We start from the raw sequence: 19,112 nt of genomic DNA, 5'->3' as shown, positions 1-19,112 counted from the left end.
TGATTATAATTTTATTAATTAACATTGTTGATGATGTAAAAGGAACCTTAGGAAATTGAAAACAGTCACATAAACAGTTCACAGAAAGTTTATCAATAGCCAACTTTGGCCCGCAGGCCCTAGTTTGAGCATCTTTGCTTTAACACTTTGAACTAGGGCTGCACGATATTGGAAAAATCTGATATTGCCATATTTGTTTCTGCGATAAGATTAAGAAGATAGATTGAATAGCTTTGAATGATGCTTTTACAGTATTCGGGTACAGAAAATAAATAATCACAAATCAAAAAAATACGCATTTTTTCTTACTTTGTTTTGTTTCTTGTCCAAATATAAAAAAAATTCGTACACCAAGTAAAAATGTTGTTTAGTTTTTACAGTCAGAGGAAATAAGCGAAAATGATGAGACTTTACTTGTTTTAAGGAAATTATCTGCCAGTGGGGTAAGTGAAATAATCCTGTTTTCACTATGAAATGTAGATATTTGGACTAGAAACAAGACAAAAATTCTATATGAAGAGGTTTTTTGCATAAATCATATAGAGTTCATTTGAATACAGTGAGTAACTCTATAGCTCCTGAACAACTATAATTCGAACTGGACATGGCATATATTTGCGATGTGACTATTACGAATGTGCACATTGTGATATCGATAGCCTGATGAACTATTTCATTGTTCTCTTTATTGTTATCATGCTTTGTGTGAACTGGCCCTTACTCTCTCATTGGCTGTAGCTTTTCACTATATCTTATCCCACTTGAGGTCGAATTAGCTGACTGGTATGGAATATTTAGCATATTGGACATTGGATTTTTGGTCTGCAAGGTGTCAGAAATGCATCAGCGAGCCTCTTTGATGCGTTTTTCAGTAGTTATAAAGACTGCCGAACACCAATCACCCACTGAATTTCCCACGATCACAGTTCAGCCTGTCAGCGAGCTTGTTAACTTGTCGGGCTGAAATCGGGCCTAAAAACCTGTAATGTGAACTAGACATTACATGTATCACATTTGTGGCTACAGTGAATGATGCTTCAGTTTTAAAGATGCTATGCACTGTTTTATAGAAAAACAGCTGTTTCATCTAGGAATAAATCCAACCGTCTACATAAATATACATCCACAGTACTTCACAACTTATCCTCAGTAAGCCGGACACCAGCATGCAGTCAAACGCAGATCATATAAAGCAGAAATGTTAGAAGTTGAGCTCTTACAGCTGCTTGACTAAAACAACATTGAAATGAAATGAAATTAAAACTTAAACATAGTTTGAAGCAATGCTGCATGGTCTTACTTTGATTGTGTATGTGTGTGTGAGTGTGTGTGTGTGTGTGTGTGTGTGTGTGTGTGTGTGTGTGTGTGTGTGTGTGTGTGTGTGTGTGTGTGTGTGTGTGTGTGTGTGTGTGTGTGTGTGTGTGTGTCTGGGGTATCAGCACTAATCCAAGTTAGAAATTGACCATAAATGAGCATCCTGACTTAGCATGAGGCTACACACAACACACAGGATCTCAGTATTATATACAACCACAGAAGCAAAAGATCAAATGCTTATTATGAAGTTATTCAGCCCACACACAAACATACAGATAAATCAAGCCTCCTTCCACAAAATCTACAGCATTTGTCATGTCTGGCCCCCATACAACAAAAACTCTACAAGCACTGACCCTCTTTGCTAAAGATAAAAAAAAATCATTCTCTATCAAATCTGAAATATACAAGAACAAAAACTGACTAGTCATCTGTTATCTGATGGGAGCTCAGTCCCTCAGCAGACATTCAACAAATAAACACATCTCACTACAGAGATAAGTCAATCATTTTACTACCACTACTACAGTATATATTAGTAGTGTAACGGATCACAAATCTCAATGTTGAGATCGCATTATGGTTTTCAGTCACGGATGATGGGGGAGAGGACAAATGTAATTTGCTTTCCGTTTATTACAGAAACTTCACTGTACAGTGCAGTACTTTTGGTTTTAAAAAACAGATCTTAGAAGCTGTAATTTTATTGCAAATGAAATCTGAATAAAAATAAATTGTAAAATATTCAGTACTGTGAAAAATTCACACTGTTATTACAGTTGCTGATAACGCTAAATGTATAAATCTAACATTATAATTTGTACAACCCATATTTTTTTTTGTCTCATTTTTAAAAAAAAAATAATTCATAAAACACATAAAACACTAGATGAAACATTTTTCAAGAATTATTCAGTGGCATATTTTTGATGGCTGGTTTTCACCACCTACTGGTTAAATAATGTAATTGCTGCATACAACTTTCATTTTTGAGCATTGTTAAATGCATATGACAGTGATTTCAATCTTTAGAGATGTATAAAGTACTAGAGACCAAGACTTAAGTAAAAGTACTAGTGCTCTATCAAAAATTAACTTGAGTAGAAGTAGAAGTGCTCTTTAAGCACCATACTTAAGTGGAAGTACTAAAGTATTCAAAATTTTGTATTTAAGTATTGCAAGTAGTTTATTTCAAAATGTACTACTCAAGTACTGAAAGTAAAAGTACAAGTATTGTGTAATGTAGTTATTAAAGAAAGCAGTCGAAAGACATCTTATTGTTTTGTTTATTTTATTATTAATATATATATATATATATATATATATATATATATATATATATATATATATATATATATATATATATATATATATATATATATACTTGTTGACCATCTGGTGCACTTCCATGTCTAATTGAGAAGAGTCTGGAAAGCTTTGTCGTAATCATTTTAAATGAGTCAGCAGATTTTCTGTGTGTGTTATATCATGGAATTATACAACAAAACAAAAACAAAAAAGGGGATTTGCTGTATACTTTAACACCTTCACAGAGGCAAACACAGAGTGAAAAAGGTTTCAGAAAAGCAGAATAACTCACATTTACATCTAATGCTGACATATATGGTAAGAAATATCTATTTGTTGTGATATCAGGAAAACATAGTTGAACTGAAACCTCTGATTTGTTTAGAAAAGGGCTATCTTAACCCCACCTCACTAAACAAACACACACACACACAGACAGATTTATGCACAGCTTTAAATGTCAGCAAAGATCTCATATGGAGGGTTGAGAATGTAAAATAGAAACAAGAGAAAACAGAGGCAGACGCCGAAGATGTGCATGGATTTAATCTTGACAACCAAGTGACCTTGCCATGGATCATCAAACAATAAAGATACAACAGGTGCTAAAGATGAACAAATAGATGGGACACTGCTCAAATATTTACACACACAAAGCCCAGACGACCCGCTAGATGTCCCAATATGTCATTAACACAGTTCAAAAGTATTATGTGATGGATGGATGGATGGATGGATGGATGGATGGATGGATGGATGGATGGATGGATGGATGGATGGATGGATGGATGGATGGATGGATGGATGGATGGATGGATGGATGGATGGATGGACGGACGGATGATATAATAGAAAGTAAAAGTTAAATGATTGGTGATATATGGATACATGGACGATTGGACGGATAGACAGACAGATGGATGGATAGACGGTAAGATAGACAGACAGACAGACAGACAGACAGACAGAGAGATAGATAGATAGATAGATAGATAGATAGATAGATAGATAGATAGATAGATAGATAGATAGATAGATAGATAGATAGATAGATAGATAGATAGATAGATAGATAGATAGATAGATAGATAGATAGATAGATAGATAGATAGATAGATAGATAGATAGATAGATAGATAGCAGACAGAAACAATAGACCAGCCTTCTTGCTCTTTTTTTTAACTCTCACAGAAAAAATGCAAAGATGAGAGATAAAAAGAAAGAGAGAAACAGTTGTGAGCTCTTTAACAGTGACCTCATCTAGAGGAGTGGAAATTTCCTGGTAGGCATGGTGACAGCAGCAGCAGAACTGAGAACATTCAGCGAGATGAGAGCGACCAAGAGAAACGGACCACAACTCACCGGCACACACAGCATCACAGAGGAGATCATTCTCCCTTAACTCTCTCCATCTCTCTCTTACTCACACACCCTTTCACAGCAGATAAAACACAACTTCATACATCTCTGTGGTGTCGCCGAGAGCTCATAACTAGATACGCTTGTGCTGCTCTGGCCAGGTTTAAGCTCCACTAGGCTGCAGTGCTCAATGGAGCAGGTAGAGGGTGCTGTCGGAGGAGTGAAAGAGAAGGAGGGAGAAAAAGAAATGTATGTGGGTCACCCTCTGCACTAGTGATGTTTTTAGCTGCCTTAAAATACTGCACCGTCCCCACAGAGCTCTGACCCTTTCCCACTCATTCCACACACACCTTTTCCACACACACATTACATTAAACACGCAGATCTCTCTCTTATGCACTCACTATTGCACATCTTTATGGCACAAACTCGCTGATGTGGGTACGGGAGGGGTGCACATGTGTTGTGTGGGTTGTGTATTGCAGTGAGGAGAGAATGAATCTTGTCTAAATATGATGTTTTTGTAGATGAAATGGGCAGAATGTGAACTGGCCGGTCGCCAGAATCTCAGCGACAGCCGTTTTCTCACAGCACTCTAAAAATAAAAACGCCTTTATTTCAGATCTCAGAAATCAGACTGATCCTGCCCAATACAATCACATTCGTGCGCACATATTATATGTACAGTGTATCCAGTCACGATCCGTTTTTTTATTTTTTATAAAAACACACTCTAATGCAGACTTGATAGTGTACTATTATAGAAAGTATTATAACATTTATATCATACATTCATTTATGGGCGACATGGTGGCTCAGTGGTTAGCACTATCACCTCACAGAAAGAGGGTCACTGGATCGAGTGTCAGCTAGGTCAGTTCTCTGTGGAGTTTGCATGTTCTCCCCATGTTCATGTGAGTTTCCTCTGGGTGCTCCGGTTTCCCCCACAGTCCAATCTTCTTCTTCTTCTTTTTTGGCCTTAGTCCCGTATGGTTGCGGGGTGGACTCTTTGGAACAAGCCATTTTAGACTTGTCCATATGATAAAAACTTTTTTTTTACACATTCCGGCTATTGGGAAACTGGGAAACCAACACACACACACACTCATACACTTTGGCCAGTTTAGTTTATTCAATTCACCTATAGTGCATGTCGGAAACCGAATCACCTGGAGGAAACCCACACCAACACGCAACATGCAAACTCCACACAGAGATGCCAAATGGTCCAGCCAAGATTTGAAGCAGCGACCTTCTTGCTGTAAGACCACAGAGCTAAGCAAAGAGCCACTATGTCGCCCCCTAATTTGAACAAAGAAGCTTATAGAAATTTAGAAATTATCAAAATTATTAAATATTATCTACACACACCTAGTGTATATGCATATACTCATACAGTGACATACAGTGATTTTTAGCCATGAGAATTTATTTATCATACAACTAGACATTTTCACAGCAAAAGCTTTTTTCTCTCTCTCTCTCTAACCGCTTCAAAGTGCCACCACTACAGCATACAGTACACATCAAGTTAGAAGTCTTTTGTAATTGCATCACATCTCACACTGTTTTATATCATCCCACTACAGGTGTGGCATTTTTAAGACGCATGTCAAGTTAAAAATAGTCCAACTTTTATGTGTCTTGAGACTCTTGCATTCTGTTTCATTCTGTTACGCTCCGTCTAGCTGTTTTTGCACACATCAACACATCTTATGTAAACGATCCTTATGGAACATAACCAAACTGGGGTCAGTTAAGTCTAAATTATACAGTTTTTCTTAAGACTGATTAATTGACTGCTTGTGCAAGCAACATACCAACTAATGATGCCTTCCTGCACAAAATGCAAAGCAATTAAAACAGTACTTATATCTGCAGATATAAAAGGTGCTGACAGATTTTTGGACCGTTATCAGGGTATGAATTGTAAGGGGTTGACCCCTTTAATTAACAACTGATCCCCCCTGAAGGACGTCAAAACAACAAGTTTGGGGAGTCTGCCCTATATATAGTGAAAAATAGCATGCATTCATTCATTCATTTTCTTTCGGCTTAGTCTCTATTTCAGAGGTTGCCAGAGGGGAATATACAGCGGATGCCCTTCCAGCCTCAACTGGAAAACACCCATACACTCACTCACTCACACACACACACACACACACACACTGCTGCAAATATAGTTCAATTTACCTATACCGCATGTAAACTCAACACTGAAATGACAACTGGCCCAGTCAGGATTTGAACCCTCTTGAGACCTTCTTGCTGTGAGACCTTCTTGCTGTGGGGTGACAGTGCTAACCACTGAGCCATCATGCTGCCAGTTTTCAGTTATGTGCATTTTAAATAATAATAATAATAAAAACAAAAATGATAATAATTTAATATAAATGTAAATTCGACCACCCTGTTATGCTTAATTCCAATTAGCCATAAAAAATCAAGATGAGTGCATCATGTCACTATGTATGTTTAGTATTTTTAGTTTTGTCCCTTATTTCATAATTACAATGTTGGCAACCATATCATTAGATAAAAAGCACTGAAAACGAGCAAATTTCATTAATAAATGAGATGCAATTGAATTAATTATATCTGGTTCATTGAGGTATGTCTTGTATTACACAAACTATACAAATCTGACCCCCCAGTATTAATATACTGACTGTTGTGCCCAATAATCATGTGAAATTCCTTTTAATTGGTGTTTTTGATGCCTGGCTGTTGCTTCTTTTATATATTTTGCTGCTTTACAAGGGCTAGATTCTACTGCAAAAAAGAGGTGTGAAAGAGACATCTTTTTGTTAATTTTTTGTCTGAGGCCCTTCCCTGGTTTCACCTGCTGTTAACATTTTCTCAAATTGTCATTCAAGACGGTTTAATTTTTCCAACTGGAATAAACTTTTATAGCTCATGCTTAGATTTCATCAAGATTTCATCAGATCAGATTTCTTCAAGATGCTTTCATTTTTTACACTGGACCGATCACACAATTAAAACATAAGTACTATTAAATAAATAAACTATCAAGTGGGAAAGCAATGGAATGAAAAGGATGTGGATGGCAACTGCAATAATCCATGTGAATTAGTACAACGCATAATATTAATTATTTGTTACATTTATATAGCACTTCTCAGGACACTCAAATCACTTTACAGATTTGGGGAGAATCTGCTTAACCACCAGCAGTGTGCAGCATCCTCTTGGATGATGTGATAGCAGCCATTCTACACACACTACATTACTGTTGAAGAAGAGACAGAGTGATGAAGTCAGTTAGATGATATAGAGATGGTTGGGAGGCAATAATGGACAGAGACTAGTCGGCAAGTTTGGGTAGGATGCTGAAAACACACACACACACACACACACACACACACACACACACACACACACACACACACACACACACACACACACACACACACACACACACACACTATTTTTGAAGGAAACCATGAGATTTGTAATGACCACAGACAGTTAGGACCTCAGTTTAACCTTTCTTTCAAAGCTCAGTAGTCACTGACAGTACAGAAACCCCATCACTATACTGATTTACTAGAACACAAACAGACCACATAGTGAGCACCCCCTGCTGGCCTCACTAGCACCTCTTCCAGCAGCAACCTAGTTTGCTCATCTTCCGTCCAGTTACTAACCAGGCACAACCCTTAGCTTCAGCTGGTTACCGTGTGAGAGCTGCACAGAGCTCGCTCCAGGCATCGACAGCACAGTCAATTCGACAATATCAAATTTTAAATACACTACCTTTCTCATGACACCTGCCATTACAATGCTATGTTTTGCATCTGAATGCATTCAACCAAATAAGTGTTTACACTACAAAAGCAATACAATCAAATGAGTTTTCAACTACCTCTAGAAGTGGCTGGTTATTGATTTGAGAAGAACTGATCTTAAAGGGCCATGAAACTCCTCTCTTTCGGTTCAAGTGTACCTCAAAATCGTTAAAAAAAAAGTGCATCATGATGGGCATGGAGCGCTCTGTGCAGAGGGAGAAGTAGGTGTGGCCGGCAGCACAGGGGAAAAAGAGGGGAGTGAACAACTATTGTCAGTTGGCTCACAAAATGATACAAACTGTCAGGAGACCCATGATTGTATAGTTTACAAAGTTAAAATGTAAAAGAAATAAACTTTAAGTAATTTAATGGCCTGCTACGTTTGTTTTTCGTAATATACACATAACACATAATCACAATTTGTTATATTATCATAAAGATAATCATGTAATCCTGCCGGTAAACTATAGGATTTTAAACAAATGGTGAACACAGCAGAACAGATATAGGTGATGTGTCTGAATGGTAACAAACTCCACTGGTAAAAGTCAAAGTCCCCCATTGTCCAATTCTCTTACAGCTCTCCTGACAAAAATACTTGCTGCAAGCCAACAGATTTGCTGTATCGGCCCTGACAGCATCGTGGGGAAAAACATGCAACCAACCCTGTGGATCATGAAAACAAACACATAAGACCCGTGCCATATGCAGACGCAGTCTCACCCAGTCATTGGGTCTTACTGCTTACCAGGTCTGCCTTACCTTTGGATGTGCTCTCATGAATAAATAAGAAGCAGGGTCTTCTCATAGGGTAAGAAAACTCCACTATGAATAATAATGAGAAACTGAAGCATCATCACTTCACTAGAAGATTCGCGCTACGTCACTGATTTTGATCACCCCAAAAATAATTTTAAACGCGGAAGATGAAATTAGCTGACAAAAGCTCAAAATTGTCCAGTTTTTCCCACAATTAAACCTAACAGGTGTTAACGTTGTCTTAATTGATGCTCAACAAACAGATATCTATTTAAATCTTTAAAAAAAAGTACTCCAGGGTGTCTTGAACCTTTAAAACCAGGTGTAAATGCAACTTTCCTCTTCTAAACTGTGAACTATTGAACATAGATGGTTAAAGAAGAGTACTTTGTCTCAGAGTGAATGTACCTTCTGCTCTGCAGGTTGGGCTTCATAGATACTGTGTTACCACGGTAGCTGTGCATTTTACCATCACCAAGGATACCATATCCATGACAACCTCTACCCATCAAAAGATTCTGTTCATAGCCCATAAAAAGATGGGTATACTGTATGCACTGAATGAAAGAAGCTGTACTTACAGTATGTCATTATTACCTGCCTATAGCAAGAAACATCATTTCAGAAAATCATTTTCCCTATAGAGAAATGAATTTGTAATGAAAATATTAATTTTAATGAAAGACCTACCATGTGCTCTGAGCCAAAAAGTCAACTGAACTTGGGGAAAACATATTTAATTAATGAATACCAACTAAAAGCTACACTATTCATCATGCCAAGGAGGAGAGCTATAGCTTCACAAAAGAGAAAAGTCACTGTGTTGCCATTCGATACTAAATGATAACCGTGGTAAAAGCCCACCTTCATGAAGCATTGCAAATGACGTAAACAGGGCAGCAAAGGCCCAGCACACTGAAGTTATGATATAATTGAGCCTTCTTACACTTTGCAACAACTTAAGGCATCTTTACACAGCTGAGCTAAGCATGCTCAAACCCAGTATTAAATTAAATTGAAAATAAACTTCAAATATACTGTTTTAAATGTTCAATCAATGACTAAATGACATTTTAACAATGTATACTGTACAATCTAAAAAGTAAAAAAAAGTTTCTGTTAAGAAGTTTGTAATGTAATTCATCCAAATGATTAATCTCACAGCAATAAGGTGGTTTGAGTCATGATTTTTTTACGTACCTGTTAAGAGAATAAATGAGGGAAAGACTGAAGGCTACTGCAAATTCTGTATGTGTGCAATTACGTGCCCTCAAAAGTATAAACATATGCTCACATTGACACATTTACAGGTTTCCATTGTGTTCTGCACCAGTAAAATACACAATACAGCATCAGATCTCAGAGCTGATGGAAGAGTGGATTAGTGTTACTCAGGCTACGGCATGAATCTCTGAGAGGTCTGAGAACTCTTTCCACTGCCAAACATCCAGATTACCCACACTCCATCGTTCTGCATTCATCCAGGCTGAATGTACTGTACATCGAGCACTGAAGCACACAGGCTGTTCTCAGGCTTACACAGCTCTACACTTATTGCACTTATTGTTATTACAGTAAGTTCTAAAATGGACTTGCACCTTGCAAAAACAGATATTTAATCATTCAACGAATAGTATTAGCCATCATCATCATTATCACATCCATAACATTGGTAATCGATGGATTACTCTTCAGTGTTTGGACTCCCAGCATTGAATATTAAAAGGCATTAAACTAAAGTGAGCTAAACTGAATCTAAACTGAAGTGAACTTAAATTCTGAAAACCTAACTACAGTTGCAGTTCACTTTATTCTTCTATGTGAAGCTGCTTTGACACAATCTACATTGTAAAAGCGCTATACAAATAAAGATGAATTGAATTGAACATTACTATTCCACCAAACATCACATCATAACTGCAATATCAACAGAAGAAATCCTCACAACTACTACCAATATCACTATGACAAACACATGACCATTATTATCCATACCACTATTATCATCATCAGAACCAACTTTACAAATATCATCATCAGCACCTACCCACAACTCTCATCTACAATGCAATCTCATGGTACTTTGTGACGACTTGATTTAGTGAATAATATGAATTTGTACAGTATAATGCCTACATTTTAGTATGATTTTTCCATCCACCAAAAACTGTTGGGTTTAGGGTTGGGTTTGGAGGGGACGCCTACTTTTTAGTATATGTTTTTGTAGAAAATAAATGAATTAATTATCTAAACACAATATGTCAATTCCTTAAATGCATGTTTTTAGGAAGTTTTTTTAGGAAGCACAATTTTATTAGTAACACATTAATATTTGAAAATACAGATTTGTAGAGTATCAATCTCCATTTGTTATACATTAAATACAAAATACATTAGATACTTAAAAATGTAATGAGAAACATACCATTTTTACAGTAAATTTCAAGCACACTGTAAGTTTACCTTGCTTTACAGTGCAAACATCTAAAGATTCTTAGGTCAAAAAGATGACTTAAGAACCAAAGAATCAAACCAATTTTTTGTAAGATAAAACCAAATATCTTCCAAGTACCGTGCATGCAGTGCCTAATTATAACGGTCTAGGCGCAAAGTCTAAAGTGCATGATGCAAAAGCATTAAAGGCGTGTCCGAATCCACTTTTGCTAGTTTAAGGACAGAAAAATACATTTTGTGCCCTGGTGTCTAGCAGGGTTGTTCTTATTCTCTTAATGAGTTATGGGGGTGGTTTAATAATAAGTCTTATCTCCCATCCCTATTAAGAGCCAATTGCACCGTGGCACATTTGCAATTTACATGCCGAACTTTGCAAGTGGAAAAACTTAACGCTTCACTAGTAAGAAAATAGTTAAACCATCTGTAGCGCGAGGATAAAGAATAAGCCTCCTCCATTCGGTCTCTTTACTTTTACTCTTTACTTTTACTTTTCTATAGGGAAACGGTGTTGTCCACACTCCACTGAAGACATCCATAAGCCTACATATTTAATTTGATTTGTTAAGCGCAAAGATTTGTTTCAAAACTATTTCTAAATTCAGTTCCAATTTCAGGCAAACAAATAACTAAACAATAATAACAAAGTGTGGTCAAAAAAGATATATCCAAACACACGTCCTGTTCTTAAGCCCCATTTGGTGAGGCACTTATCTTAAAATATAAATATGCATTGAATAAATATTACCTCTAACCATTCTATTTCAGTCCCTTTCAGTTCCATAAAATTGCAACGTGCCAACAATACGGCTCTACGCACCTCTTTTATTGAACGAAACACCTATGAGTCCACAAAGTGGATTTGCTATTTAAACAATGTGGCGCAAAACATAAAAATTATTGTTGCACTGGTCTGAAAATAGCAACAAATCACACTAAACACATCTAGCACCTTATTGCACCGGGTGTTTGATAAAGCCTCTAGTGGGATAACTACTGTATGTGAATTTTTATAATCAAAAACCATTCTAAGACCTTAAACTCTATAGAGGGTGAATTAAGATTCTTTAAGACCTTTTCCAGACCAACATCATCAAAGCATTTTCACCATAAAATAAGATCACCAGCATCATTATTCACTGTCACAACAATCATCGTCATCCTCATTTCAGCTATCATTGCCATAACCCTTAACATAATCACAACCATACAATCTTTACCATTATCATTACAACCATAAACAAAATCATCGCTATCAGAAACAAAGTCATCATCACTTTACCATCTTCAATATCACTATCACAACCAATATTGATCTCCATATTGATTATAACCACCAACAGCAACAGCAGCATGCCATAAACATTATTAGTAATCTTATTATCATATTATCATTGTCATCACATATTGAATCACCACCATCATGCTCATTTAAGACTTTATATCTCTTACCAGATTTGAGTTGGTTGCGTTGGAATCGTCCTCAGGGAAAGGGATGTAGACAGCTAAGGCCACACAGTTTGCAAAAATAGTCATCAAAATTATGATTTCAAACGGTCTGAGGAGTGAGTGTTAAGGGAAATGGAAACACAAGTACAGTAAAAGAAGAGTGCATACATAGAGTACAGTATAGTACAGTAGATGTTAACTCAAATTAGTGTACAAGACAGTGTTCAATCTACATTAATTCTCTCTATTCGTATATTTCTAATAGCAATGCTCAGCTTATATAAAAAAAAAAAAAAAACCTGGTCTTCATCAAGACAACAATCTTAACCTCCCCACATTCCACGTTTTTATCTCTCTCCCCTCTCTCTTTCTTCACTGGCCAGATTGTTTGTGTGGCTTTCAGTTCTGCTGGAAATGCAATCAAACTGTGTCATCATTTGTTACAGGAATGGATTTCTCCGAGATGGGTGTTGAGTCGCATGGCACGTGTCCTGAGGAGAAACAGATGTGTTCTTGTTTTTCTGGATGTTTCTCTTGTATCTGCTGTCTGGGGCCTTGAGTTATGGCTCTCTGGGGTTAGTTCAAAATTACAGAGCCATAGACCCCATAACCCGTTTAGATAAACATGCTTGTAGATCAGTAGTTCACAGTCCGAAGGGAATAAAAACAGATATTGCAGGCAGACACAAACTGAATTTTATCTTTAAAGGTCCTGGAAGGTTATAAATAACACTTCTATATATGAAATCTGCTTGGCTGTGCATTGAGTGTGAATGTGTGCGAGCGAACGCGTGTTTGTAGGATAGGAGGGGTCAATATGCGTTTTCGCATTTGCGTGTGTATATGTGGGAGGGGTGAATATTTGTGTGCATGATTTTGTGTGTGTGTGTGTGTGTGTGTGTGTGTGTGTGTGTGTGTGTGTGTGTGTGTGTGTGTGTGTGTGTGTTTGTGCGCATGGACCTGTTCAGCCTGTTGAGAGGAGCTGTTGGCATGGCAACACAGCCAAAGACAGGAGAGATGGGCTTTGGAGTCTCTGGAGATACAGATCCAGTCAAGTGTGTGCAAGACTGAAGACACATTCGGATAGAGCCGGCGAAAGAGGAACTTTTATAAAATGTCCCACGGAAATTAATGAGGGAAAATATTTCTGTCTCCGCAGTTCAGTTCTTCCCTCGCGCCGGTTTGTGAATTTATGAGGAAATGTTTGATGATGGGATCAATTCTTGGCTAAAGCGGTGAATGGGAGCTGGATCTCCTATTTTCCTGATGAATGAAGCATTTTACTCAACCGATCAATCCTGATTAACATATTTTCCTGGTTAGGGGCCTATCGCTGTCTCTTGTGGGCAAACAATTACATAAAACTGTGAGCGGTAGAGAGAGGAAAAAAGGGGGAAAGGACAAGGGAACACACTGTCCTGCAGTGTCATATAAAAGGGTATTTGAGGAGGGCATGTGAATGACTCATCAAAGCCCATCTTAATCTAACTCATTTCTGAACTAAGTAAAAAAGACATTGACATCTGATGCAATTACACAAACCCTATGGAAGCAAAAAGGCAGCAATGAACCTCCATGTGAAGCGGCACAAAACGTCAAATTTATACCTGTAACAGCACAGAGGGTTTGGCAATAATGGGAATAACATCACAGAATAATTTTAAAACATTTTACTGCGTGTTTCTGTACTGCAACATGAAGCATTGCATCTATTGCATTACATTTATAAACATAGCTAAACACATTTACAAAAATAACAAATATGTAATTATTACACATATTCAGACGCATCATGGTGATTTATGACCTGGAGATCAGACTAAATTCAGCTAAATTCTGTTTGAGGTGTTTAAGAGAAGATTCTAACTGTAACACTGATTAAATAACATGCAGGAAACTGTATCCTCAGCTACCTGCTGAAGTAATCATTAAAACTCAATACAAGACTGTTTTGGATGTCGATCTGGGAGGAAAGTGTTCGCCAAGAACACAAATAATATAATAAAATGTAAAAACAGAACTTTCAAAAGTAAAGACTGCTCTCTAATCTGAAGCCCTTGTCATAAGATAACAAACTTTTGGGGTCTGTTATTACCGACAGTTCTGTCTGGTTCTTGAATCTGATTGGCTGATAGCTGTGCAATATTCTGCAATGTATGTAACAGCTATGTAACAGCACTAGTACAGCCTCCTCACCCTTGTGTAATACTCTGCCTACATAATGTTCCTACATTGCAGCTTCTAATTCAAAACATTCAGTTTTTTTAATAGCGGGTTATAATCGCACCAAAATGTATTCAAAGTTAAGGGAATTATAACAAGCACAAACATTTCTCTAACCATAGTAGTGCTGTGTGTTATTTTTTTAACCCTTTAAGGTGACATGCTGACTGAATGACTGACTGACAGGTGTGTGATGCGCGAGACCAGCAAACATAACGTATAGCTTTCAGTCAAGATGAAGTTTCCAAAATTATTCTTTATTTATAGATAAAGGTCTATGGTTTTGCATGCATGACTTTTTCTTGCTGGAGTTTATACCATTTCACTTTCCTTCAGGATGCATTAATGCCACTCTGTAGTTCTATTAAGAACATTTATAAAAATTCTTAGCAAATCTAATAAATGTGGGAGACATACTCACTACATCAACGAACTAAATCGCAAAAATCTGTTTTGTGCATGAACAGAGGAAATCCGTGCACAAGCAAAGACATGCACTCTTGTAATACTGCGCTCACAACATTTGTCATTGAAATAAAGCCAAACATAGTTGCTAGATCTGTGTAAAAGGTCTGCCTCCACAGCTGGAAAAAAACCTAGAGGAAACAATGCCTATTTTATATATTTATAATTTAGGAATTATAGCGCGTGGGCATCCACCAGCCCATCATACTGAGCAGAGCAAAAATGGTTGACATTGTCTATCCACAAGATGGTGACAGAAACCAAATAATAAGACCTTAGAGAAGAAAAGCTTAGCGTAATTTCTAACTAAAGCTGTTCAAATCATTATTAAACTGGTAAATCACATTCTACGTTGATCTCTTTTTTTTGTATGTTGTAGTGTATACCATAGTAATTGTAGTGTATTAAGTGTGAGATGGGACTCAGGAATCAGGAATGTATGTATTTTGTGTTGGCCACTTTTTGTATAACCCTGAGTTACTTTTTGGTGTTGGTATACTTTTTTTAAAAGAAACTATTGACAATTAAACAAGGATTCTTTAGATTAAATTGATCAGGAAGTGACATTATACTTTTACCTTTTGAAATCTCGATTTATCAAAACTCTTTTTAAAAATTTAAGCTGCACAGCAACTGTTTTTTATCATAATAACAATAAATATTGATTCAGCATGGAATCACTAAAGATTGAAGACTTGAGCTGAAAATTCAGCTTTGCCATTACAGAAATAATAAATAACATTCAACAGCTATTTTAACTTGTAATGATATTTCAATATTTTTATGTAGCCTCGGTGAGCATAAGTGAAACACTTTCAAAACTTTTACCGAACCAAAAGATTAAAAAAGTTCTAAAACAAGCCGATCAGAGTTCAAGAAAGGATACTTCCATTCCACGATATTGATGCACGCCCTGCGGATGGGGTTTTTGAGAGTGAGGCAGAGAAGGGCTCGGGGTGGGCGTGTGGAGGCAGTGCTGGCCTGTTTCTTGGGTTTGGTGTAATGCTGGCGTTTGCGCTGCGTGGAGCTCGCAGTGGAGATTGGTGCTCCGGTGGTGCCCATCAGCTTGGCCTGCCGTGCCGCGTCAATGGCTGCCTGCCAACTAAGGGGGGCGCCAGGGGTGGGAATGTGTTCAGGTGCAAGACCCAGCACCCCACCCCCGCCCCCCACATGCTCGTCCTCATTCAGACTGGGGACCGGAGCCAACGACGGACTGGAATAGTTGGAGCCTTCAAAAAAACAGGAGAAGACAGTGAATGAGAGAGTGTGAGATTGACATTAACACAATACACACAAAAAAGCTGTTCTGTGCGGTTTTGTTCTGTATTAATTTTTTATATCTAAATGGATTTCTTATTTTAGCATACTTCCGTTAGCTTGACAACTTTTTTTTTCTGCCTTTTAAGGTAGATATTAAATGGTGACAAAAATAAATGGTTTGGCCTTTTCCCAGAGTCAGTATTTTGGTCATTTAAGAGAGTTTGTTATACAAGTTTACAAGGGACAAAAGAAAGCCCTCAGCCAGATGGAACAGTGGTTTTATAAAACATATCATGTGCTTGTCACAAATTTTACTTGTCCAATCAATGTTATTGAGCTAGTAAATATGCAAATAAGACAGCCAAATCCAAGCACAACTTTGTTTACAAGTGTACAGTGTGAAATTCTCAACGCCTGGAAACCTAAGATTAAACACCCCTGGTGTTTGGATTTAATAAGCACTGGGTAAACGAATTGAGGTGTGAAAAGCCACTCAATGTTCTTTTATATAAATTGTTTCATTTTGTGTCACACCAGTTTAGTCATACTGGTCTATAGTAACAAAACATTTCTATGACATTACTCTAAACACCACAAACGGCTGCCCTGCAAATACTGTTTCATCTCCATCTGCAGTCCAAGAGTGTACATATCTGAAAAAAGAACCACCATGAACCTTACTAAAAAGTGTGTGTGTGTGTCAATAAAGAAAGACAGAGTGAGATCGCAGTAGCAAAGACAGAGATGTCGATTGTCTCTTCCTCTATTGCCCTCTGTTTCTAATAAATGGTTCATCCAACCAATAAAGTCAAAGGATGTCTTAGTTTGAAATATCATGTAAGAATGCATCAGTGAGTTAATGAATGTCTATGGCAAAATATTTCACCAACCCCAGTTTATACGCAGGTAGCACACATAGGCTTAAATTGTAAATGCATTAGCTAAAAATTGCATTAACTGCATTAAAATGCATTAACTATGAACAATCCATGGCCACTTTAATAGACAAATTAGTTCTTTTGTTTATTAATTTTTAAATCAGCCAATCACAGGGCAGTAACCTACACTCTCAGAAAAAACGGTACTGGGTGGTACAAATAATGTTTCGTGAGGAACAGTTTTGTACCTTTCTAAAAATGGTACTTTATATGGTACAGAAAAGGCCTCTTATGATACTGTTCTGTACCTTTATGGAACAATTGAAATGAAGGTACACAGTTGTTCTCATGTAAACGGTTCAAAAGTGTTGAACAACCCCTTTTTTACAATATCTATGAAAATAAATATTACTGGAAAGTCAAAGTGAGATTATGAATAATTTCCATATTAAAACATGAATCATGATTTAAAAGTATGTGTTTAAAGAAACTCATAAACATTAATTATTAAGTTCTATAATACAAAACAACTGGTAAAACATTAAACTTTTGTGAACTAAACATTTAAGGCATTTTTAATAATTGTTTGGAAATCATTTTGACACTGTTAAGGTACAAATTATCTTTTCACTGTAGTGGTACCGAATCTTTGGGACAACATTGTACCATTTTTTCTGAGAGTGTACGGCATTTAGGCATCCAGGTGTGGTCAAAAAGATCTGCTAAAGTCATACTGAGTAACAGAATGGGGCGGCAAGGTGAAATAGGTGTCTTTAAACATAGCACAGTTCTTGGTGCCAGAAGAGCTGGTCTAAGTGTTTTAGAATTTGTTGGTTACTGGGACTTTCACACAGTCATCTCAAAGGTTCACAGAGAATGGTCTGGGGAAAAAAAACAAAAACAAAAAGCAACATTTCTGTGATAAAAAAAGTCTTGTAGATGCCAGAGATCAAAGAAGAATGGTTAGAGCTGATAGAAAGGCACTATCCACCACTTGGTCTGCAGAAGAGCATTTTTGAAAACACATCAAATCAAGTCTTGGAAAAGATGGGCTACATAAGTGCAAGACCCCATCAAGTGCCACTCATGCCAGCTAAGAATAAAAAACTGAGGCTACAGTTCACACAGATAAATAAATGGACAAAAGAGGAAAAATGTAGGCCTGGTCTAATGAGCCATGATTCATGCTGCAACTTGAGGATATTACTGTTAAAATTTGGCACAAATAACATAAAAAGAATGGATCCATCATGCCCTAGTTTTATGGTGTGAGGGATATTTTCTTGGCATCCTGGGCCATTTAATGCTATCTGCTGATTCTGCCAACATGCCTTTATGACCACAGTGTACAAATATTGGTTGTTTTAGAGGGATGGCGTCCCATGCCACAAGCTCAAACGGTCTCAAATTACTAGATCTTAATGCAAAAAAGATGCTTTGGAATATCCTGGTACAGGAGATTCAAATCATGGATGTTCAACCAGAAAATATCCAGCAACTGTAATGGTTTGCACTTTATTTTACAGTACATGTACTTACAGTGTATTTACCTAAGAAAACACTAATATATGTTATTTAAATGGGTTAAGGTCCAGGGGTAGGTTTAGAGATAGTATCTAGTTTTTACCCAGATTATATAATGTATATGATAAGTACACAGAATGTACATATTAACAAAGACTAAAATAAAGAGGTATTGTGTGATGCCATCATGTCAATCCATGAGGAACGATCTCTGCACATATTATTCTGAAAATATGCCTTGAAGGTTTTGTGCAGTTTTAAAGGTAAAACAGGGTCTGCTGGGTGTATTTTTGCTAAATGTATGAACCTT

General features: G+C 37.0%; 1 protein-coding gene across 36 annotated transcripts in view; it reads right to left on the bottom strand.

The window, feature by feature from the left end:
- cacna1c (calcium voltage-gated channel subunit alpha1 C) overlaps nt 1–19,112 on the bottom strand; it is a 171,179-nt gene that overhangs the window by 91,653 nt on the left and 60,414 nt on the right. For all 36 annotated transcript variants that reach the window (XR_015481767.1, XM_087246006.1, XM_087245974.1 and 33 more), the window contains 2 exon segments: nt 16,027–16,369; nt 12,456–12,561 (listed from right to left, as the gene is read on the bottom strand). Coding sequence is in view for 35 of the 36 variants with exons in the window: in XM_087246006.1 (XP_087102132.1) it covers nt 12,456–12,561; nt 16,027–16,369 (449 nt within the window). In the remaining variant the exon portion in view is untranslated.

This window comes from Danio rerio, chromosome 4 (genome assembly GCF_052040795.2).
Source record: "Danio rerio strain M-AB ecotype USA chromosome 4, GRCz13ab, whole genome shotgun sequence".
Taxonomy (NCBI): domain Eukaryota; kingdom Metazoa; phylum Chordata; class Actinopteri; order Cypriniformes; family Danionidae; genus Danio; species Danio rerio.
Note: the sequence above shows the minus strand (reverse complement) of the source record. Positions and strands in the feature narration are given on the sequence as shown.